A 25,531-nucleotide genomic window follows, 5' to 3' on the forward strand; every position below is an offset into this window, starting at 1 on the left:
TTTACGGTTTTAGAATCTCTACAGATTCTCGATTTTGCAAAATTAGGAAGTTTTTCCAGTGTCACAGACGTTTTTAACGTAAAACCTTGCGTAAAACCGTAAATATACGATTGAAGATTAAGTATTTAAGCAATCTTGTCTATTCATTGCGGTCTTTGCAAGCTTTTCAGCTGAGAAAATCGCTTTTCACTCTTTCAAAATTGTGTTCAATAATATTGTTATTAAATTTTGAGCTAAGTAACACTGCATCCCCAATATTAGCAACCCCTTTTGGTCTTTGTCGTCTGAGACAATTTCCATCTTTGCACGAAAGCCGTGAAATCCATTTCGATTATCTGTGTCAAAGACCTTTTTTCAGCTAATAAGTTTGGACAATTCCACAGAAATCACACACATTATGTATTCATATTTAACTTTCACAGCAGTGAAAGATAGATTTGAGGCATAGTTTGTGCTTCTGCGGAAGTCTGAGCGTCGCAAATTTCCTGCTATTCGCGCGCGGTCTGACAATGACAAAATATTATCTTACCCTGTTTGTATTCACTCTCAAATTGGCTCATCTTTCGTCTGACAGGTGAATTTCGTTCCATCGCACGGAGGAATTATGTAATAATTTTAACAGGAAGTGGCCCAGCACGTAAAACATCCGCCATCGCGGGGCCGCGAGGGGGTTGGCGAGGGGGTGGCGAAGCGGGCAATGACACGACAAATTACTTTCGGCGTGCAGGAATATAAAGTGAAATGATAAGCTTTGATACGTTTGGACGCGATGGGATTCTCAGTGGGATTTAGGGAAATGTGACTGAATTTTTTCCGGGATTAGCATTCAGGCGGACTTCCTGTCCTGGCCCCAGGATGGTGAATTTTTGAGCGAAGGCGCCTAATTGAGGCTTTCGTCGTGGAAATTATTAAAATAAAACAGGAAAATTCTTGTCTGAATAACAGAAGATGTGGAATGGAAGGCAAGATGGGAAATGCTACCGAATGTCTGGTAGATTATTTTAATTATCTGCTATTAGTACTTTTGCCTGTGTTGTACATTTTCTGCTGAAGTAAATTGAGCCTGGACGCCTCCGCATTCCTCACGATTCTCTCCGTCAGGAGTTTACGAAATAACAAATATACTCTAATTATATCGCCATTGTATACAAATTCTGTGACATTCTTTTTCCACCCCCTTTCAGTGGTTTCAATTTAAAATAATTGTTGCAGATAATTGTTTCACATTTTAAAGTATATTATTATTAGACTGAAAATGAGTGAAATGAATAGAAAAAAATGTACGAAATCAGAGGTGATTTTCACTGAAATGAAACACGGAAGAGGAAATCTCTCGAATTTGCAATGCTGAGCAAGTAGATGGGGTTGGAAAAGTGGGGTGAAGATGGATAATGGTTGCGGGAGGACCCAAAAAATTATATATAATTTATAAGGAAGAAAAAATTGAAGATAAATTACAGTAGAGAAAAGTACTCACATTACATTATCATCCCTAGTAGCATGATTTTCTGCTTGTTTCCCGGGAAATAAACTGTGACTATTTCAGGACATTTGTGGGACTTTAAATGTGATAAGCATAAGCTGATAATTTCTCACTCATTAAGACTGTGACTTGGTTGAACAAGACACGTGACGCCGCGGAATGTCACTCTTTCGCGGTGTCAATTTGAATGCTGCGACGCGAATTCACGCAGTTTCTATCACTGCGAGGCGACCTGAACTTGCTCCTTGGGCTGCGAGGATGTTGCGTGGCATTATTGATGGGTGGGATTGTTCACTTGAGCAGCTTTGTGCTCCATCGCAAGCCTATCGACACGGGGCACAAATATCATGGTAAAAATATGAAGGGAGCGCGGCTGGAAAATGGATGGCAGGAACAGTGTTGAGCACACAAAAGGAGTCCCAAGTGTCCTAATAATATACGGAGAGGGAGTTCCCGTTGTGGGTTGAGGTGACGTTGAGAAAAAGGGATTTTTCTCCCTTGTCTAAATAGAATACACAAGACCTCCACCCCCCCATTCACCCCTTGTGGATGTGTGCGAGTGTGTTCATGCTAAGAAATACTTTCGTAAGCTTCTTCTGCTCTTGCCAACTTGATGTTTATGTAATTCACTTTGGTGTATAGAGGAGAAAACAAAAAGATCACCAACTACACATTCCCAGCCAACGACTTTGCACAGGGCAGGAGAAAAAGGAGAAAGGCGAAACAATATAAGATAAGGGTGAGATCAGAAAGGGTATTTATTCATGCTTCACTCACGCACCAGAAAATCAAAACCACCACATAAAGCCACCGCAGTTGAATCCCATGTTCAACCCCACAAAACACTTTTCATCTAGCATTTTATCTGCATCTATATATATATGTTGCCATTGTGCCGCATATCTACAAACCGTGCGAAGCCAGATGAGGAAGCGTCTCTCTCCATCCCCCACCCCCAAAAACTATCCGCACAGCCATGAAAAATCAAAACCCCTCTATATGGAAATGTGCGCCTGATGGGAGAGGAAAAGAGCTTTCATCAATCGACCAAAGTTACTTACACTCCAAAGTGGATGGCGGAAAAAAGGGACACAATACAATATAAATACAATGTCCAACTCTTTGTGTTCCATCATCAAAATGGTATTCTTGGCTCTCTGGAAGAGTCCTTCAATACCTTCGGCCATTGTCTCAATGCTCCATCGTTGAACTCGAAGGAGGATCGGCGAAGGAGTGAGGAAACTTTTCCGGAAATTTCCAATCAACGAATCTTCTCCGCCCCACAAAAAAACCTCCCCTTTCTCTCCGCACATTGAATTTAATCATAACAAAAGATTAGGAGATAATGAAGATGTTGCTGCGATGCTTAAGATAATAGAAGGGATGAAGAATGTATAGAATTTTGCTGCGGGAACAAAACGTGCTTCCGCGGCAAAAGTTTCACCCAAAATTATTCTAATGCGTGTCCGTTTTGGCCAATTTCATGCTAAAGTTTTCATATTATTTCGTCGAATCCAAGCAGGCTGTGTGCATGAATTCTTACTAATTCGTCTTTTGTGTACTTAAAGTTTCCAAATACGCGGACGTTGAGAAATTGTACCAAATATTGTACTTCAAAAGCAAGCAATTTCAAGGAAAATATTCAGCTAATTATTTTCCCAGCAATTTTCTGAATTTTTCTGCTGTTTTTGCTAATTTTATAGCTTTTTCTTTGATCAAGAACTTAGCAAGGAAACTAGAAGTCCAACTTCTATGGATTAAAGCTCTCAATTTTGAGGTCTTAGAATTTTGTGCTCGCTGGATTCCTTCCGAAACAGAGGAAAACTTCATATTCGGCTTGTCCTCACTATTTATTGCAGCAAAATTTCCATGATATTTGAGTGTGTCTTAAAGTTCCTCCAACTTAAGGATTTTGTGCGGAAGAATTTGAAAAATGTCAGATTGAAACGCTAATTGAAACATCTTCCAGATAACGAGGCGGATATTAGCAGAGCATTTTCGGAGAAGCTTTCGTCCAAGAGTATGAAAAAATTTCACAAGTATTCTCAAAAACCCTTCCTTGAACTACTTCGGCAACTTTCAATTGCATCCGCGACGTCCGAAGCGGAAGAAAAGTCAACAAATTGCTTCTTTAAATGCGTGGCCAATTTGACTATGTATGGTTTTTCCCTCTACCCCCAAAACTTCCTGCGATGTTTTCCCTGTTTTGATAGATACTTTCTGTCCGTTTTCTCGGTTTTTGCGCCTCCGCCACCTAAATGTCTGACTTTCCCTTCGCACGCCGTCCACTTTGCTGGCAAAATATTTCCCGACGCTGTCCCAGGACGATAAATGACTCTTTTTCTCCACCCCCGGCCGCTCAGCCACCCCCGTATGTCAGCCGCCCGCCGAGCTATCATCATCAATAAGGAAAACTTATTTTTATCACTGTTTCATAATCTCTGCGCTCCTTTTTTTTGCGCGCGCCTCCTTGTGCGTCCTTTCTCTTCGGGGCGTCCTTTTTTTCCCATGTCTCCCAACCGCACCTCTTCCGGGGAAGAAAAAACCTTCTGTCGCGCGTCGAATATCTGCTTCCCGGCGGATTTGCCAAGGGTATTTATTTGCAATTTTTATGCTCTCCCCCAAACCAAAACCACCCGAGACGCGTCCGCGCGCCACCCAAAGCCACCCCCGCCCCATTACATGTTCCACCACTCCAAGGGTGACACTTGAGTGATATGACTTTTCACTTTTCAATTTAGATGCTTTATTGCTGGGTGAAGAGAAAAAATTGATAAAATAGAAAAGAGAGCGGAAAAGTCATTTCACACATTTCACCGCAGCGCGCGAGGGCGGCAAAGTTGCGGGGAAATGCGTCGGTGGAATTCCAGAAAACATTCAACTCCCTCCGCCACCCTTCGGCCATTTGCGACTGTTGCTGTGTACATATATTGGCAATGAGAAAACTTTTTGCCCAAGTAATTGCCGGATGATATTTCTTCCGTTCCCGTCCCAAAAACCATCGCGTCGCCCTTGCTCAGGTGCCCGAATTGGCGCGAATCCGTCGCTTGAAATTGCAAGGATCGTAACTGCATTCTGACAACTCTGCACATCAAGGGGTGGATATTATGGTCGGAAGTAGTGTAAAGCTTAAAAAGAAGTGTTTAGAAGTGGAAGTGGCGAAATATATTAGAATATTTGTACTGAAAAACCGTCAATTTCAATCAAATTGAGGCATTTTCCTTATTAATTTTGCTTAAAAATCAATTTTATTGCCTTTTTTTTGAGGTTATGTTATTAATTTAAAACAGATTAAATTGTCTGCAAATTGTACAAGAATATTTGTACTGCAAAAGCTTCCTTTTCAACAAATTGAAGTATTTTTAAAATAATTTTGCTTAGAAAAATCAATTTGATCGCTTTTTTTTAGGTTATGTGATAAAATAACCCTCAAAATCATCTAATTCGTGTTTAAACTGTGCATTCTTCTCTTTTCTTGGCAAAATTAAGCAATTGCGTTCAAAAGAAACTTAAGATAAGGTTAGAAAACAGCTTAAAAATCAACCATAACCTCAAAAATGTATAAGAAAATGCATTTTGTGCTCTAAAGTGGAATATTTAATCTCATTATTTAGTGGAAACATTGTGATATTTGCCATTTTCAGTCATTTTAAGACTTAAAGAATATTTTTAAGCAAAATTCACTGATTCTAAGGATGTAATAAAAACAGAAAATCGCCCAAATTCAGTTACGATCATCGCACGTTCAAGCGACGAATTGTAGTTTGTAGTTTTAGGACGGTTTTCTACTTTATTCGGCAATCGCATTAATTCTCCACGAGAATTATCTCTGTTATTTAATTTTCCTCTCTTCATTTGATGATTTTTCGACCCTCAATTTTGAGTGTGTCTGAGGAATGCCGAGCAGAGTTGGGGAGGAAATTCATTGTTAACACCATCATCCAAAACCTCTTCTTTTCAGCCCCGAACCGTCCATGGAATGGCGTCTTTTAATCTGCAGCCCTCACGGCAAAATCTTCCTTATTACACATGCCATGACGCCCAGGATGAGGGACGAAAAAGAGGGGTTCAGAGGTCAGATTGTTTCACTATATCAATTCACCGAGCGGATCCGTTCCCCATTAAGTTGTAAACCCTCTCCGTAATCCCCGTCGCCCATTTTCTGGCTCCGAATTTCACCACTTTCCTCACGTCGCCCACCCCCTGCGCCCTCATGCAAATTTACGCCAGTATGAATTGCCAGTTAAATTAAATAAATAATAACTGGGCTGAGCACCGCCTAGACTGAGACCAGAGACGACTTTTTCACACTCTTTATGAGTTCACTGACGCTGCGTCGCCGACTCGAGAGGCCGCAATAAAGAATAAGATTTCTCCACCGAATTATTTCAACTTACGAGGGGAAGTTTGGGAGACGACGGGGTGGTGAGTTGGGTGTCGCATATCTCTTTCTCACCCCCGCACACAAACAGGCGAATCGCACCCAAAGAAAAGGCGCACAAGGATGAGGACGAAATATCAAATATCCAGTGGGATAAAAAGTGTTAAATTCAAAAGCCAATATTTTCAATTTCCACCCTTAACGGCGCGCGGGCTTCAAGAGGAGCGTGCGACGAGGAAAAAAATGACGAGCCAAGTGTTTAGAGAGAGACTTTTTCCCCTTCGCGCTCAGGGCGTGAAAAAGTTCGTGGCAAGTGACTCTGGGGAAAGCTATCACGGAGGAAGATGAATGGATTCGCTGAGGAAATTACAGGATAATCTCATTTACTCTCGCGATACCTATAATGGAGTCATTTGTATATATTCAAAAGTCAATTTAAATGTGAAATATCACCGGGAAAGTTAAATCATTACTACGAGATGTTGACAGGATTTTTACTGTCACTTCAGAGTCACTCCCAAGGGGGAGATAGTGGAGCCAAAAGTGACGTACAAGTCTCAGGAAGTGAAAATGTCCTCAAATATTCCCAATATTCATGTTCTGAGTGTATTTTTGCTTCCCAATCAGCGCAATTCTTCGAATCTTATACGATTTTTCCACAGAACGAGTTCTTTTTAAAGCTTTTCTAGGTTATGTAAATACTTTAATATCAAATCGAAAAGGAGTTTGACGAATTGCCGATCCAAATCGTGCTTTTAACCACAAATTAAACAATTTTCATTCAATTTTGACTGTTTTCAAGCACCACAAACACTACAAATTGTGTTGATGTTCAACATAACCTCAAAAATAACCTTTAGTATTTTAAAGAACGCCATTTAGAAAGCTCTCTGATCAATTCTAGCCTCAAAATAACCAATTTAGAGTTCATTATTAAGTGAGAATGTATTAAACATTTCATGTAATCATTTCTTAAGGATATTTTTAGGTTATGTTTTTAGAAAATAGATTTTCTCAGTGAATTCTGAACGAAAAATTATCAAATTCATTATAAATTGAGAAGTAATTTGTACACAGTCTTTGAAGTCTCAGGCAATTGTGTTCAGCAGATTTGAGGCAAATTATCTCCCCCTTTGCGAAATCCACTGAAAATTCCTCTTGCCGATATTTTACACGTTTCCTGGCGGGCAGAGTTGATTATCGAGATGCTATAAAGCTCAGCTTAATTGGTCTACAATCATGCTCAATTATAACATAATTAATTACACTTTGCAGATATGTTCATCGTATAATTGAGAGATTTTCATAGAATATATTCTGAAAAGTTTCTTTGCGTGAAAATTCAACTATTTTCACTCTCAAGAGTTCATCCAGATAATAATTGAGAAAGTTGTGCACTTAATAACCCAAATATTGACCGTGTTTTATTTCAAATTAATGAGAAGAAATATGTTTTCACACAAAACTTTCCAAGTACTCATTTAATAACTTAATACAGAACACACTAAATATGTTCATTTAAAACTTTCTCAGAATAACGATTTCTATTGTGCAATTTAATTTTCGTGCTTAAGCAAAGAATTGCCAAGAAAATGCATTTATTTGAGAGGATTTTTCTCTAATTCGCTGCTTTTTCTTGCCGTGGCGAACGTGCAAAATCCTCGAAATCCTTTTGTCCTCCGCATCCAGGTGAGAAATTCTATACAGAGTCTAAAGGTGTGAAGATTTGAAGCAAGAGGAAGATTGCGGGGACAGGAAGTGCTGAGGAATCGCATTAGTATGCAACCTCTGTTGACTTCTTTTCCAAAAATTTTCCGCCATAAATGTAGTGATTCTTGCAGCATTTCTGCCATTCTGCCTCACATTTATGATCCTCCAACCACTTTGCCCACCTCAGCATTGCTTCTCCACTGGATATTTTTATTCCCTTTGTGTGTGATTTTCACTTAGAAATACTTTGCATTGCTCTGTCTCACCCTGGATATGTAATTCTGCCTCCCTTCTGGCTGCGGCACTCTTCGGGGTGGTTTTATTGTCTTCCCAGATTAGATTCCTACTTCCGTCTTTGCCTCTGATTCAATAAATAATAAGGAGGATGGCTAGAGCAAAATTGCGTGTAACAAAGGAGAAAACCTTCCACTTTTCCACTCCCCCGTTGAAGAACGCCCACGAAATTCTCAGAGTACATTTTGGGGGTGGAATAAATATGAAAAGGTGTCCAAGTTTACTGCGGGCGGAGGAGATTAAACCACCACCACTCTCGTGAGTGGCCGGGGAGGGATTGGGTCGCCATGTGGAGATGTATGGGCGAAATGAGGGGATTTAAAAATCCATCACGTGCCCGCTTCGGCGAAAAAGGGTGGCCACGTGGGGACAGGCGGCGCTGGAACCCCTTGGACGGCCTAATCGTGAGACAAGGGCTTGTAATTATGAGAAAAATGACCACAAATGGTGTTAAATTCCACCCATTCTCGCCGAACACGCCGCGTCGACCGCACGAGCGCGCCGCCAAGGGGGAGATAATGCCACTGTACACCACTTCCTGTCACTTCCACACATTCTGTGCAGAATCACAGACACTTCCGGAACTCTGCCAACGCTTAAAACATGCTTTCGCAACTGTATAGCTTTTTCCAAGCGTCTAAAGTCACAACATAACCTCAAATTTAGAACTTCTTCTCTTGAAAAAGACGCCATTTTTATTTTTATATCCCTGGAAACTTGCGGAGAAATAGTTTTTAAGAAATATTTGAAGTTTTCAGTGGATATTTTGATTTTATTCAATTTTCATACGTTTTTTTGGATGAACTTTGGATCATAACCTAAAAATTAACTTGAAATATCTTGAGCAGCAAATCTGGGGAATATATAATAAGATAATGAGCTCAAATTCCCTGTTTTAGAGTAGAAAATCAATCAAATAGCTTCTAAAATAGACAATTTCGTATTCTGAAACAATATTTTAGAGGTTATGTTTAATTTTATCATAATTAACACAGTTTATCATTGAAATCTTGTGATATTCATCAGATTACATTCTTTTTGTGTCAATAAATACAAAGAATTAATGATTTTTGAGGTTATTTAGTGGCAAATTTTGCCTTAAATTCTTCACATAACCTAGAAAGATGTGGAATAAATCATTTTTTCCACTAATTCCTGTAAAAATGGAAACTTTGGCGAGGAAATATTGACGCAAATCCAAAGAAATTCTTCCCAAAATACTTCTACCAAGCTGTGCACCACTTCTGACCACATTATCTCCCCCTTGAGCGCCCCCACTTGGGGCAATGCGGGCTCCAATTGCACGCAGAAACCATACGGAAGCGGAACGGTGTGGAGTTGGGGCGACAGATGAATGCGATGGCAAACAACGGCAATCCAGAATGACGACAAGTCATGCATATTTAGGACATCCAATAGTTGAGGTGCTTAAATTAAATACAAAATACTCCATTATATCTCATCCCTTATGCAAATTCGCCTGAATTGTGGCTTTAGTGAGCCTGTGCAGGGATTACAGGATCCTCGAGGGATTATGAACCTTCGCATGGACATGTGTTTTATCCAATTTGACAAAATACACAGCAGAAATAATATTTTCTTCTGAGAAAACCGAGAATATCTCATGTGAATAAATCACAGCTTGGCGGGCTTTTGGCGCCATCTGCATGCAAACACTGTGGTGAATTTCTGTGTGGTGAGAAATAATCAGATGTTTCACGACATAACCACACATTACATAAGTGTAAACAAACTGTGCAGACGTCGATGAAATCATAGGAAAATGAGTGTTTTACGCAAAGCTGCGGCTCCACTTCTGCACATAAGAAATTCCAGTTTCCTCACGAAGCAATTTCCTCTGCAATTCTCACCAAAACTTCTTTCTCAGCTGAGAAACTTTGGCTCTCAAGTGTCGTGTTGGAGTTGCGGAAACGCCGATGGCGGGAGTGGAATATTTTGCCCAAAATGCAATTCATTGCAGAAAGTTGACACGTCAAAGGTAGTTTTTTCACTCATCAACTGATATTCGCACTAATTTCTGTCTCTTCTCCAGAATTACTTTGACATTTTGGACCTTCCGCTGAGCTACAATGTCGACAGCAATGCTTTATCGGTGAAATTCCGGGAGATGCAGAGCTTCCTGCATCCGGACAAGTTCAGCAACAAGTCGCAGGAGGAGCAGGACATCTCGCTGGAGTGGAGCTCGCTCGTGAACAAGGCCTACAAGACTCTCTTGGCGCCAATCAAGCGCGGCGAGTACATTTTGGAGCGCAAAGGTGTGCAATTGCCGAAGGACAACAGCGCCCTGGACCAAATGTTCCTGCTGGAGATGATGGAGAGGAATGAGGAGGTGGATGAGGCGAACAGCGACAAGGATTTGCGGCAACTCCTCGTGAAAGTGAGGAAGGAATTGAGTGAAACGTCTGAAGAATTGGCGAAAGCCTTCGAGAAAAATCGCACGGAAGACGCCGTGGAAATCATTGTGAAGATGAAGTACTTGATCAGTCTGGAAAGCAGCATCAAAGAGAAGTCCAGACGATTGGGATTTGTTGACTAGAAACGCTATGTTTTGTGGAATACGGAGAAATACATTTTTATACTGAATAAACTTGAATTTGCCACCATTTTCACTATTCTAGTCCAAGCGGCGTCTAGTGGAACTACAGCGATTTTCAAACTTCGACACAAAATTAACGATCGCCTGAATGTATGCAAAATGGAAGGAAATTTTCACGCAAATGATTTTTAAATCTAGTAAAATTAATCAAATAGAGTATTGATAGCTCTTTTGGGCAGTGGAGAACTTTAATAATGAGCAAATTACAGAAATTACTCAAGACAGTTTCTTTACTTGCTCAGAATGGCGAAATAAATACTTCTGGAGTGGAAATGAAATTGATCTGAGGAAACTACTGTTTCCTCTTGCTGAGAAAATAGTTTCTTTGACACCATTTTGGATAAATAGCCGGAAAATTCACACTGCCAAGAAGAATTACTCACTCTTTGGGCATGTTTTGAAATAATCCGCATGGGAAAATTGCACACACACATTTTGCCCACTAGCGAAAGAGTGAATCAAGTGAGAAAAGTCCCACGGAATGTCCAATGACATCTTCTCAAGCATTCCAGCAAAATTCAGCTTCTCTTCATATTTAATTTATTGACATTTATTGAAATTTCGATGTACATTTCAAGGACAAATATACAGAGTATTTTCCATTCTCATCCGATGATGTTCACAAGAAAGGTCATGCGAAAGAAAACAAATAACACTATTTACACGCGCGAATTCAGGACCTCGACAATCTAATGCAAGAAGATTTTTTTTATCACTTACAAGCTAGCGTACAAAATACTGGCTGAAAACTTTCATTTCTTTACTAGATCTCGCTCTCTCCGGCTGGACAAAAAGGATTGAATGTCTATATTTTTAACAAATGTCCCCCAAGTGACCTCCTCGCGACTCTCAAATCCAATATGTCGTCCAATGTCTTTCCGCCCAAGCACCAAAGTCCAGAATTTAGCCATGTGTCCGCGAGGAGTGAGGAATTTGACTGGCGTGTTTGGGAGTTTCGGGGATTCAGAGAGCCTCAGTGTTTCTTGCTCTTCGTCTTGCCGAAGTCCTCGATGATGTCGTACTCCTGGTAGGATTCCGGGAACGTGTCGTAGTACTGGTAGTCGTAGCTGGCGTCCCTGTCGTTGGCCGCGGCGGCAGCCTGCGGCGGTCGCTTCGTGGAGGTGGCGTTGGGCGGTATCGTGGGCGCCTTGGAGAAGGTCGAACTCCTCGAGGCGGACTTCGTGGTGGCCTGGAGGCGGGCCTTCTCCTTCTCCACGCGCAGCTCGTTCCCGCTGGCGGCAATGTTCTGCGAGTGAGCCGTCTTCAGAAACTCATCCTCGGCGCTGTTGGCCGGCGGCAGAGTGGCGGCCGTGGGTTGATAGTTCGTTCCGAACTGGAATCCTCCGCCCGTTGTCTTCTGGAATTTCCTCTTGTGTCCAATCTTGTGCCTGGGAAAGTCCTTCTCGTACAGCTCCGGATGATACTGTCCGTCGTCCTCATCGATCTCGACCTTCTGGCCTGGCGCCTGTGTGCTTGTGCTGGGAAGATAGCTTGCGGCTGAGAATTTGTTGTAGGCGATGGGATTGGCGGTCTTTGCTTGCTCCACCTGACTCGCCTTGATGGCAGCGAAGGCGTCCACGGGCTTCTTGTACGTCGTCGGCTTGAAGGTCGTTGGATCGTACAGTTCCTTGGGCACCAGCGTCGAGAACTTCTTCACCGTGGACGGCGTGTAGTTGTCTCCGCTGCGACTCACCGTCTGGTAGCGATCGTAGTTGATCAGGGGCTTCTGTGTTGTCACAATAGGGGAGTTGTTGAGAGCCGTGAAGCCTCTGGGCGAGGAGCTCTGCACTGGGGCAGCCGTGGAGTAGAAGTTGGTGGCGGTTGAGGAGGGAATGGGACTGCTCGTGGCCGGAGGACTGACTTTGTTCGTCTGGTAGGGATTGTAGGTGAATTTGCTCTGCTGCACTGCCGTGAGGTCGTAATTGGTGTGCGGATTGAATCTGCTGTCTTGCGGGAAGGTCTGCTGCTGCGGCTGAAGCTGCGTCCTGGCGCTCTGTCCTTGGAAGTTGTTGAAGTTAAAGCTGACTACGTCATTTTGCGCGGGTGTCTGGACGGGTTTCTGCGTAGTTGGAGCCTGGAAGTTGGACGATTGCTGGAGCGTTGTTTTCTTCTCGCTGAAGTTGCTGGTGAAGTCCGGTGATTGGCGGCTCTTGGCGACGTCTTGGCTGTAGGGCGAGTAGGAGATCAGGGGACTGGGAGAGTGCTGAGGCTCGGCTGAGGTTTTAAAGTTCTGCTGGCGGTTCAGCGTGGTGTAGGCCGGAGTGGAAGAGGGAATCTTGAAGATTTCCCTCGATGTTGAGCTTTCCTGGTGGATAGGCTTGGCCGTAGACGAAACAGCCTGGAAGTTCTGCTGCGGTTGCTGCTGTTGTGGCCTGAGGAATGACATCGAAAACATGTACTTGTCCTAGGACTTGTCCTATGACTTCTTCTATGCTTACCTGAACGTTACGACAGCAGGTTGAGGAGACGCTCTTGGCGGCGTGGGCCTGAAGGCGTCGCGCGATGTGAAAGAGAACGTTCCTTGGGAGCCCAAATATGGCGGAAGCGAAGATGGCGCAGCTGTGACTGCTGGCGAAACCAGCTTCGTCGAAGCCACGGTGCTGGAGGCGACTTTATCAGGAGCCGTGCTGATGTTGTTCAGGCTGGAGCTGAATCGGCTTCTGCCTCTCTGCCTGATCCTCACGGACGCCTGCCTGGGCCTGACTGTGCTCGTCGCCGCCGAAGTGCTGAAGTCATTCTCGTAATCCTCCTTGCCGTTGTTGCGATTGTTGAAGAAATTCGAACTGTGAGATCCTCTGAAGATCTCGTCGTTTCCGCCGAATCGCTGGTTGTCAGGGAAGTTCGGGGCCGCCGGAAGGGGTTTTGCGGTCGTTGTGGTCGTCGATGGGGGCGTCGGACGGTACTCTGACGCCCTTGAGACACCCGGGAAGTAGTTCCCAGTGTACGAAAACTCATTCCGGTTCACCTGAGGCGGCTGGCTGGACGTCTGCGGGAGCTGCGTTGTGGCTTTTGTGGTTACCACGGGGCGATTGAAGGTGTTCTGCCCAAATGACTGTGAATTTTTGCTCTGATTCACGATCACCTGCTTACCACGACGAGCATCGCCTTAAAGAGAGAATTTTTTGTCGCGTGTGATTTATTGCCGAAGCGTGGGATTGTCTCAGAGATCTTCCTCACCTGTTTCAGCTCGCTGCAGGTGGAAGGTGGCCTCCTCCTCCTCGGCAAATGGCGCTCGCTTGCTCTCGAAGCCCGAGCCGATGCGATAGAGGTCGAAATTGTCGCTGCCATAGTAAAGGGTGGCCGCCTCGCAGTCCACATCACCCCAATCGGCACAGATCTGCGCCTCCTGGTCAAAGGCCGTGCCGTTGGGGCAGAGAAAACGGAAATCTTGCACCTGCGAACATAAGAAAAAAAGACATCAAGAGGTCACCGAGCGCCTGTGACTCAATCCACGATCACTTTGGCGATTTCTGTGTCTTCTCGTGCAAGTCTTCCTCTATATATTGAAAATTACTTTTGTGCGGTTTACAATCTGGCGCACAGAAACAGCGCCACGACTCGCGAGACACTTGGTCTTATTGCTTCTGCTCAAAAGGTCAGCCTAGTCTCTTGGGAATATGAAAGTGAGTCTAATTTTGCGCACACCGAAAACACCCAGACTATTTGTGTGTGTCTTTTTCCCGCCACTTCTGCGACCTCTTCGCGACTCATCTTCATCGTGTGTGCTTTTTTTTCAGGGTAAATTGCTCAATTACACGCTCGCCGAGATGATGAATGAAAGTGCAAATTCACCCAATAATTCACACCCGCGCTCTAGCCTAGAGCGAACATCTTAGAGACTCACCCCAACTCCGGCCACTTTCACGCACACGTGAAACATCTGGCACTGCGTCTCGGCGTCCGCATAGTAGCCGCCCAGGATCTTGTCGCGGCACGTGAAGCTCGTCCGCGGCATGTTCTCCAGACTGTATGTGGGCCATGGCTTTGCCGATGCAATCTCCAGAAGTCCACAGGAAACTGTGACGATTGCTGCAAGAGAAGAAGTTATAGTCAAATCAGTGGCAAGAATCGCGCGAGAGATTTTGAATGGGATGAGTTAATTGTGGCTTTTCTTGCAATTCTTGGCCAATTTCGCCTTGTCTCAATCACCTCTCCAGGCGCTTCTTCATCCACTGTGACGAAGACATTGAGGTGTCACGTTGCGGGAGTGATATTTTAATTTCCACTCGACAATTCACTGCGATCTTTCCCAAAGTTGATGACTCGGTGAGATATAGTCTTTGGGATTGTGTAGAAATCTCCTTATTTATTATTGTTCGTATGGTTCGAGATTTGTTGATGGATTTTCACGCATTCAAGAGTGGCACTTTTGAATAATTTCACTGACAGCCAGCAGAAAAGGTTTGACTTCTCAGTCTAATTAATTCCTCAAACTCTCTGTTGATGTACAAATTTGTATGTTTGACGATCGCGTCCCCCAAAATGGCCTTTTTGGTGGGTGAGGAAAAACATTTGCCAGCAATTCTTGTTTACTTTGCCAATCACTCGCCAAAAACTCCCATTCATTTCTCACATCGCGTCAGAGTGTCTCTCTCTCTCGAATGCAGTTTACAAAATGTTGAATAGAAGTTGGAGACGATGAACTTTCATTTGCAAAATAGCACGCGAGACGATCTCACATAATTCACAAGGCAAAAACAAGAGAGTCTCTTTTCGGTTGCATCATCTCAGGCCTCATCTTCATCAATCTTTGGTCGCTGTGCAGCAGAAAGTGGTGACGACACTGATTAGCACGGCATTTTCCCGTCGTCCCACGTGGAATTTTGACAATTAATCTCATCGATGGCCAGCAATTAATTGGGGAATTGTTGCAAAACGTGAAATTTTTCCCTCCCCATTCAAAGCCCTTCTTTGGACATTAATCACAGAACAAAATTGTGCATCTTCCTGCTTTGAATTGTTACCTCATCGCGGCCTTATCTCGCCTCTTCTTTGCCTCATCATCTCGTGTTTGGTCTATTTTCACGGGACACTGAGTAATAAATTCACTCACAAGATCATGCATTCCGTGTTGCAACATTTCCATCAACATTAATCTCTCTGTGAAATTTTGAAGAGACGCTCGCGTATCAGATCACATCAATCAAAAAGCACTGCTTTGCTGGGCTTTTCCACTTGGCCCGAGAGTAGGTGAAAAAAGCCAAGAAAAAAGCGATGAGAAGCTCAGATTACTTGTGGTCCAAGGGGGAGATAATCTCCCTTAAATCTCTGTGAAGAATTATTAATTCTTCAGACACTCTTGAAGGCATCAAAAGGCATTTTCCATCGCTATTTGACACTCTTATTTTTGACTAATATCAATTTAACCCAGGTTTTTCCGTCTCTAGAAATTTAGTCTCTTCAAATGCTTAGATTTCAGATTCTAAGAACGCTTCTTAATGTCTCAGGATTTGTCCATAAACAATTTCTGTCTTGATTTTCTTGATTTGTCTATCGAAAATGCTTAGATAAAATTGTGACTGAATTGTGAGGTTAAGAATTTGATTTAAAAAATCTTTCATGTCCGGAAATGATATATATCACAGATTTTTCTAGATAATTAGCTTAAATTTGCCACTTTTGAGCAGAAACTACGGAAATAACAAAGCAAAGAGACATTATTCAAGACTAAAGTGATATTTCTGAGGTTATGTTTCACTTTTAAGCTGTTTTCGAATCACAAATGCCTAATTATGTCGAAAAAGGAGAAAAAATCCCAGCTTATAAATAAATTTGACGATTTTGAGGGTTATTTAATCATTGGATTGTGTTTTTAAGGTTTTTAATCAATTACATAACCTAGAAAAGCGATAAAATTGATTTTTCGGGCAAAATAACGTAGAAAAGGCCTCAATTCTGGCCATAATATCTGCCCCTTGGAATGGTCGAAGCTTCAGTGCTTTTCCAACCTCTTCACGACAGTCAATTATGTTTGGAAGATTGTTTGTATGATGATAAGATGTATTTGGGTTAGAAATCATCTCTCTTGATGCAGAAAAAAAGCTCTGAAGGGATGCAAAATGTTGGCGTAATTTATTGCCTACAATTTGCATTAATTTCCACTAACATTTGCAGTGAAAATCAATTTATCATCGATTTGATAGTGGTATAAATTTTCCAAAATTGGGCAATTCATTAGTCGAACACACAAAATGATAAATCAAAAATTTCAATAAATCTGGTGAATTAAGCGAATTTGTATGCAAATCAAATCGTCACTACAAATGTCGATTACGTGTGCGTAAAAGCCAAAATATGTTGAGAGCATCTGTCAGCCAGATTAATGCCATCATCATAAGCGATTTTCTAACCCTTCGTTGCGCCAGACGAGAGTGAATCATTCCACTGACCTTCCAGAGTCTCCGATTTAGCGAAATGCAGCAACATTGTGAGCTTTTAAATGCTAATTCCCAAGCTTACGTGCTAATGTTTCTCGCATGGAAAATTGTTGACGTGGTTTTTATTTGCAAGGTGTTTGATGAAAACAGACGAAAAATGAGACGATCTTGCAAGAGTTTCAATCTCAAAAGAGAAGCTGTATTGAAACGGTTTCTGGATCAGGTTGAGCAATTCTTCATTATTTCTTTTTTTTCTCTCTGTCTTATTATTGTCTATATCGCGAGACAGCAAACAAACTCGCGCACTTTTGCATTGTGGAATATTGTTGATTGCATTGACGGTGAAGATTGAATTGAGCCAAGAGTATAAATAATGCGGCGAAAAACGGCCTAATTGAGCAATTGTAATCAAATGCTGGAAGTCTGCCGGTTTGGATGCCAGGAAAGCCTCATCATGTGGGCGATCGCTCGTCATTGTGTCTTGGCGGTTCTGATGGACACAAGAAGATACGGCGGAAAAGGGAAAGTCACATTGTGGCAAATTAGTGATTTATCTTCTTCTTCTCTTCTCGTGCACCTCCGAAGGCCTTTTTCCTCCCCCCCTTCGCGCATTGATGAGTTCGCATCTTCATCAGAAGATCCACTGATTTGGCGGCTCTTCCTGAAACATCGTCCGTTTTTTTTGCCCGCCAATCCGCAGCAATTAATCACAAAACACTCAATCGATTAATGGCAAGTGATTCAGAGCTTCGAACTCAGCTGCAATTTGCACCATCATGAGATCATCTTCCGTGCTTTTTTCCAGCCTTTCTCTGTAAAATCACATTTCGATCATCAGAATCGTGGCCATAAAATTGATTGTGCTTTTTGCTTCAATATCAATTTAACTTTGCACACAGCAAAGGAGTGTATTTTCGAGAAGTGTTTATGCAATTACGCCTCTTTTCGGTCAAAAACCCTCCTAAACTCTTTCCTAAAAGGCGCAATAATCATAAAATGTGTAGTGGCAATTAAATATCAAAGAAGAAGCTCAATTTATAGGGAAAAAAAACACTATAAAAAGAATTCTCTCCAAAAACGCTGAAGAAAATATCAATTCCTCATTTGTTTTGCACTCAAGAAAAGACTCAAGATTTGAAATCAATCAACTAACGAGCTTTCGAATCGCTTAAGGTTCGTAAAACCTTTATTGCGGACTATTTAGGAAGACAAATCATTAATTTCTTATCCCTTTTATAGTTCGATGCGCAGTTTCAAGACTTCATTCGAGATTTCCGATCACTAACTTTGTGATTTTCCAAGGTTTTTGGTTGATATTGTCAAAATATATTTCAACATTTGATTATTTTCTCTATATATTGCCGCCAGAGGGCAGCAATTTAAAATTTGAATCCATTTTTTGGAGTTCCGATTGTCTTTCCTCCTAATTTTTTATGTTCAAATCAAGCTTTAGATAAATTTTGTGACTTTTTTGCTATTTTCATTTATTTTATTATTCTGAAAATATTTAAATATATTAAATTTATTCAAATGTTTTGTCAAAAATATTCAATTTTAGAATTATTTTGCAATTTTACTTGAAAAACATTCATTTTCGATCATTTTTATTCTTTGTTAGTGAAATTAATATTTAAATATTTATAATTAGAACCATTAAAATTCCCCAAAAATCAGCTATTGACTTTCCTCTTGAGAAATGTTTAAAGAATTGGCGCAAAAGACAGTAAAAAAAAGCTTAATTACATCATTTTTAATACACAATCAACCGAAAAAGATCCTCCGAAGTACTTGTCAACTGACCAGCGTGGCCAGATGACAGCTGTCAAACCCAGCAGAGACATCTATCAGGCGAAAGAGTGTCCATCAAATGCACTTTGTAAACGTGGAAATCGCATCTAAAGCGCTTTCTAGTGTTATTATTGTTATGCAAGAAATACAAATTGTTGCTGTACTAATAATAAAAACATCTCATAAGGTCAGATGGAAAACACACAAATTGATTAGCGTCGTTTATCAAATAAGAGTTTAACAAATGAAGAAATAAATCTTCTGTTTTTTCCTCCGCGAACTTCAGCAGAAAATTAAGAAGAGGTCACGGCGCGAGATGCTGTTGAAAGAGGCAGAAAAAAGACTTCCTCCCACGAGTGACTCGCGAGAGCCAGAGTGATTCCCAGTCATCTCTCCGGCCGACACCTGTCCACCCCCCTGACAATTTCCCGTGACAGAGAGTGAAAGCACGGCGTCTCGATTGTTGCGAGATCGATTTCCTAATTGTGGCCCAGAGACGCGAATTCGCACCGTTCGCGTCTCTCAGCGGAACAATAATTAAGTTCTTTCTCTTCACCCGCGCAATTTGTACCTCGCGATTGGGACAAAAAGTGCCGCGCCACGCAGCGCATCTTGAAGAAGATGAGACCCAAAGAGAGTGTGCGATGCTCGAAGATGCTGGAGAAAAAGAGGCGCACAATGATGATGTGTGAAAGGAAATTACTTCCATGTCTCGGCCAAAGTATTGGATCTCTCAATAGCTGACTGATGTTCAGCATGAGTGTTTGGAATCACAATTACAACATGGAGGAATAGTAAAACTATTCAAATTGTATAATGCTGTGAGATTTGTAATGATTTTTTTCCATCTTTGCTCTGCGTACTGTTTTTTTTTTCACTGCATTTGCCCACCGTTTTTCTCGCGCAGAACTCTTCATTGTGCACAACTTCTTTCTCTCTGATTAATTGTTACCACGCGGGCACAGTGGAAACAATATGAAATCTCCGCGAGTCTCAAGTCTCCACGATCAGGAACTCATTAAGACAAGCGCCAGAAGGTGGTCGATGAGATGACGAAATGGCAGCGCAAGTAAATATTCTCTGTTCCATTTTTCCAGGCGCTTTTTTTCTCCCGGCTGAACATCAAAAAGTCGTTAATCCACTGCACAATTTCGTGGGCTTTCTGTCAACGGTCAAATCACTTCCTCGTGCTGATGATGGAGTGACACGGCATGTGATCATCGCCAGTGTCTTTTCCCACACCTTCAATCAATGCGTTCCTCAATCAAAGTCATATTAAGTCACTTTATGACACAATTTCTCTCCTCTGTGCGTCTCGAATCAAAGACTGTCCAATCAATTTCAGTCTCATTTCTCTCTCTTGCGCGCGCATTTCGACTAATCAATTGCCCGTGAGGCTGAGATTCAGTTTCACCGGCAAAAAGCAAGACCCCGAAATTGAAATAATTGAGAAATAATTGTGCTTAAAGCGATTACAGACTTGTGGATGATCCACGAGAGTTAAGCGAGTGTATATCGCTCGATATATCGAAGGATCATTCAGTATTTTCGACGTTCGCGACGACAGCGCGCTCTACTAAAATTTGACAAAGTCTTTGACAGCTCTAAATGCACAAAATGGCGGATTTCTTGTAAAAGATTTCCTGGACTATTAAAAATCATTCAATTCTTCAGCGAATCATTCATTTTCATCACACATTTGAGAAAATAAACCAATCAACTGACAGCTGAGTGCGTCGATTGAAACAAAATTGGCGCTTGTGTCAACAAAGAAGACTAAACCTTCAATGTAATTTGTAAATTTGCAAAATCCACAAAATGGCGAATCTCTTGAGAATGATTCTGATTCTTTTTGACAGAAATCTAGACAAATAAACAAATCAACTGACAGCTGAGAGGCTGAGAGTGACACACAAATCAAAATTGTCGCTAGTGTCGACAAAGAAGACTAACTCTTGAGTGTATAAAGATTCTAGAATAGCCAAGACTTGAGAATTACTTGAACTTTACACACTCCAAGCTCATCCACGGAGGGTTGATCCCACTTTGCGCCTATTCGAGGGTAAACCCTCGGTGTGTAATCGCTCTGCGATCGAAGATGCGTCGCTCAGCTGAATGACTGAGCGCGAGAAAAATAGGAAGTTGGAGAAATTCTCTGCGCGCGGTGATTATGTGTTGATGATGGAGATGCTGTAATCCATTCTCGTGTTCATGCAACTAATCACAATTTTGCCCATCTTGCATTAAACCCAGAGCCGTTTGTGATGCAACGCATAAACCATCAAGCATGGACAATTTCCGCCCCGAAAGCGCATCGCCCATCAAGGTGTTACTCATCTTTCCCTCCCAATTACACCGCGCGATAAATTCCACCATTTACGGGCGCCAATTGACGCGCTCGCGAGATAAATCATCTTAATTGATTAAGTGTGTTTTGGCTAAAGTGATCCTCTCGGGTCACTATGGGAGCAATTCAGCCACTGGCGCGTGACGCAATGCGATTTTTTGCAGGTGCGCGCGATTCATAATTATTTTCCGCGTGTTAGACCAATTTTTGAGCGATTGCAGAGTGATCGCGCAATGAGGCGAAAAAAAAAGCTCCTCGGACTTCTCGTTGAGCGCATTGCGAAATCGTTTTGTTCCCATGTTTTCCAAGCCATCAAAGCGAATGAAGAATGTTTAGTGCGATATTTGCGATCGAACATGTGATCTTGTTTGATCTTGGCTACTTGATCGCCATTAATGAGTGTTAAGATCACGGGTGGGAAATGTTTAGCCAAGAGGATCAAGAGGTTCAAATAGAGAGATCACTCTGCCAAGGGGGAGATAATTTCTCCTCTTCCATGTTGAATTTTAGGCACTGAAACTGATTTTACTGTCGAAGAATTCAGCTAGGAAATACTTCTGTCTTGGCATACTTCTTAAAACACTTTGAGAGAAAAAGTAGACAAAAATTCCCTACAAATTGTGAGGTTATGAAACTATTTTGTCAAAATAAGAAGATTTTAATGAAAATAACTGCGAATTAAACTTAAAATTACAACTTTCAACCATAAAATTAGCAAAAATTCGAGAAAAAGACATTCTTTTAGTAGTCAAATGATAGTTTTGAGGTTATGTTCGAGTTGAAAACTGTCTTTTTCACTGCAAAACTTCCCAAATTTGGTTAAAATTCGTGTAGAAGCTGAATTCTTGCTATAAGAAATGAGCTAAATTGTTAATAAAGACACAAACAATGAGATTTAGGCTTAATTAGCTCAGTTTATCACACTGTCGCAATCAAGAAACGGGGAAAATCAATGATAATGAGAAGCTCAAATGAGGAAGAAGATATTCTTCCGCTGTAAACTATGTACAAGAACAGAAAGAAGACGAACAGAAGGCAAAAAGCGGTAAAAACTGCTAATTTTTGAGCAACTGAACTTTGAAAATCCGTGCTCAGTTCTTTGTGGTCAGTTAATATTCAAGAAAGAGTGGTGAAACACTTCCATTTGCTAACATTTCCACAATATCTCCCCCTTTTGCTGCATATTAAATGATGAATTGTGGGTCACAACGGGCGAAGATGCAAAAAGTGATCTTTTGCACAATTTTCGCGATCCTCCATCGGCGATATGTGTTGCTATCTGAGCTGAGAATCTCCTTCGCCAGCGAGTGGCGATGCATTGAATGCATCGTTGGGAGAATGATGACAACGTAATTGCCGTCAAGATGGTCAAAAGGAGTCATCAAGAGTTGAATGGGCACAAAATGTATCTCTCTAATGGGCAACTGAATGGGTGGCTTCTTTTCGCAAATGCACACACACACAATTGATGATTAAATTGTGATCGTAAATCTCAAAGACAACCCAGAGACAAACCACAACCTCCTTGCGGCCATTATAAGATATTATTGCGCCTGTGCAATTTTCTCACCGGGTGTGAAAATCCCGCGCCGTGGCCAATGTTGCAATCGTGCATTTTATAATTATCTCTTTTGGGATTTATTGCCTTATGCGGGTGGGTTTTGAATAAACCTCGACACTCTCATTTGTCTCTCTCTCGCTTCCTCGCCATGTGAATTTTCAAGCCAAAAGCGCGCTTTGGCGCATTATGCGAAATCACACAGTGGAAAAAAAATGTGTATTGCTGCAGAAAAAAAAATCCACCTTACACTGGGAAGTGAGTTTTTGGGTGAAGAAAATGAAATCTATTTCCCCGACAGTGCGTCTGAAATGTCGTGTGCAACTTCTGGGAGATTTCTGAGACACTCTCTGACTCCATGACGAAATGATATATCTTTGTTGCGCGAGAGATTCGCATAATTAGTCATTATACAGTGACACAAAATTAACAAATACTTTTATCACTTCTCCGTTGAAGAAGAAGTTTTGAGACGCTGGAAAAGAAGGAGAAAACTTACCAATAAAGTTAAATATAAATCCCATTTTTTTGCCTAAACTCCTTGAAGAGAATCTTTCCGTGGGGGGATGGGGGGAAAAGATAGAGAAGGACAAGAGGAGGGAAGAGTTAATCCTTGCGAGGCACAGTTCCACTACACAAAATCACCCGCACAAGTCACAAGGAATTTGTCCATATGAGAAATTACGGCGAAGGAGTCGAAAGTCCCTTTCTATGCATTTAAAGCACCGAAGGAGGAGGTTTTTCTCTGTCCGCTGGGAGCTCCCAATGCCACAGATTGTGTCAGGGATTGATCATGGGTGATGGCAAGAGTCCTGGACTCGGTTCACACTTGAGGCTCACTCTCACTCTCTCGGCTGCGCCAGAGTTTTGCGGTTCTGCGGCAGACACGGCGGTGCACAACTTGTCTCTCTACTGCTCCAAACGCGAATGACGCGCTGAGTGAAAATGAAAGGAAGATCTAAGGTTGCTCGACGCCAATCTGCTGGTGTTCCAAAGAGATTGCAACTCGATGGGGTCATCATCGAGTCTCTCTCACTCCCTCTCGCGCTGTTTTGGCGGGAATGGCGGAATCACGATGCTCACGTGTGGGAATCCGCAGCCTCGCCTCGCTCCGCTCGCGGCTAGAGCGCCAGCAGTGCTCTAGCTAGAGCGCGGCCGAGTCGCGTCTCCCAGAGATTCACTCTTCAGCATCTCCACCGCCGCGAAGCCAGGGAGTGGGAGTGTGGGAACACGGCTCCGCACGGAGGACTTCTTCATGAAAATATTTTAAGAGGCCCACATTGAATGCGAACTGAAGAAATATGCTGGGGAAATTGTGTTCTCTTTCAACACTCGCCAAACCGTCAACTAATTGATATTTAATTCAATCGCGCGAAGAATCGCGCGCATCATCGGAAAAATCGTGGTCAATCACTCTCACCCAATTGGACTGGGATGAAGCCATCCAAAGTGGATGACCGATGGCGTGGAAAGAGCACGAAAGGTTCAAAACTGTTGACATTTTGATCCCATACACAAAATTTTTTTTTCTCTTCTGCCCGAAAAGCTCATCAAGAGGAGACTTCAATGCGTGTTAGATAATGCCATCGTGAATTTAACATTCTTTCACTCTTCTCAGCAACATTGTCTCCGTTCGTGGCACAAGATCAGGTCTAAGATGTTCGACGTGATTAAAATTATTCCACGGCGCACCTCAATGTGATTGTGATTCAACATCTCTTGCACTTTGCGACTCAAAGTGCCACGTGAAACAATGAGGAATGCATTTGACGATGGAATTCTGCAAGAAACTCATCTTCAGTCTTGCTTTCTGGCTCAAACGACATTCCTTCGGTGGATAGATGTCTCTGCTGGCTTTGACAGCTGTCATCTGGCCACGCTGGCCATTTGACAAGTGCTTCGGAGGATTTTTTTTGGTTTTACGCGAATTAAAAATGATCTTATCGCGCATTTTTGATGATTTTTGCGCCAAATGAAAGCTTTTTCAATTTTTTACGCATTTCTCAAGGAGAAAATCCTAATATCCAATTTTTAAGGAATCAAAATAATCTCAATTTAATTTTTAAATATTAATTTTTAGTTTTAAAAAATAAAAATTGAATAAAAACAATCAAAGATGATTATTTTCCAAGTAAAATGTCAAAATAATCCAAAAATTGTATGTTTTTGATCAAATTTTTAAATAAATTTAATAAAAAATATAATTAAAATAGAAAAAAAGTCACAAAATTTATCTAAAGCTTGATTTGAACATATAAAATTAGCAGGAAATACAATCGGAACTCCAAAATGCTTTTAAAGTTTAAATTGCTGCCCTCTGGTGGCAAAATGCGGGGAAAAAATCAAATATTCAAATATTCTTTGGCATAATCATCAAAACCATTAAATAATCACAAAGTTAAGTGCCTTTTTAGTGTTAAAACAACTGCAATTGATACTTTTCCGGATATATTGAAATGTGGAAACCTTACAATCTCTGGCCATTTTGTCACTTGCTCTCACATCTGAGGCACTAAATCGCTATGGAGAGATACAGATTTATTGAGAGGGAGTTGCAATTGTGAATTGAAAGTTCTGCGATGGAATTCAAAAGCGGAAGACGCGTGCGATGATAATTTTCATCCATGAGAAATCTCTTCTCGTGTCGGTTTTAACAATTTTGCGATCTTACACAAAAATATATCCACATAAACACACATTACTTTCGAAACATTGCCATGGGTTGGATAACAATTGAGATACTCTTTTGCGGGTTCGGAGAAGAATGCACGCGCGACGCCGCGGATGAGCTTGGCCGGAGGACCAGGTGTGGTTCATCTTCACGTTTCTTCTCCACTGGAGGCTCAAGAGATAGAAAAAAAAATGATGGAGTGAAACAACGTGTCCTCACCCGATTTCAATCTCCGCCAACGTAAACAGCTTTGAGGTGTGAATTTCTCTAAGTATTCGCGCGACTCTCACTGAGAATGCACGCCA

The 25,531-nt window shown here is 41.9% G+C and overlaps 1 protein-coding gene and 1 pseudogene across 1 annotated transcript; one reads left to right on the top strand and one right to left on the bottom strand.

Moving 5' to 3' along the window:
• The first annotated feature begins 9,651 nt into the window (after positions 1-9,651).
• LOC132261490 (iron-sulfur cluster co-chaperone protein HscB-like) lies at positions 9,652-10,477 on the top strand. Its single transcript, XM_059760331.1, has 2 exons — positions 9,652-9,867; positions 9,922-10,477. Exons 1-2 carry the CDS (start codon positions 9,652-9,654, stop codon positions 10,423-10,425), a joined length of 720 nt encoding a protein of 239 aa, XP_059616314.1. The 3' UTR covers positions 10,426-10,477.
• Positions 10,478-11,448: 971 nt separating this feature from the next.
• LOC132261498 (uncharacterized) lies at positions 11,449-23,166 on the bottom strand (annotated as a pseudogene).
• Positions 23,167-25,531: the final 2,365 nt, after the last annotated feature.

The sequence above is a fragment of the Phlebotomus argentipes genome, unplaced genomic scaffold (assembly GCF_947086385.1).
Source record: "Phlebotomus argentipes unplaced genomic scaffold, Phlebotomus argentipes genome assembly contig_8, whole genome shotgun sequence".
Taxonomy (NCBI): Eukaryota; Metazoa; Arthropoda; class Insecta; order Diptera; family Psychodidae; genus Phlebotomus; species Phlebotomus argentipes.

What these genes read in the sequence shown, in the direction of transcription:
- LOC132261490 (XM_059760331.1), top strand. Translation starts at nt 9,652, where the DNA reads ATGAGTGTTTTACGCAAAGCTGCGGCTCCACTTCTGCACATAAGAAAT. An exon ending in AGAAAGTTGACACGTCAAAG is followed by an intron (nt 9,868 to 9,921) that starts GTAGTTTTTTCA and finishes TCTCTTCTCCAG; the next exon opens with AATTACTTTGACATTTTGGA.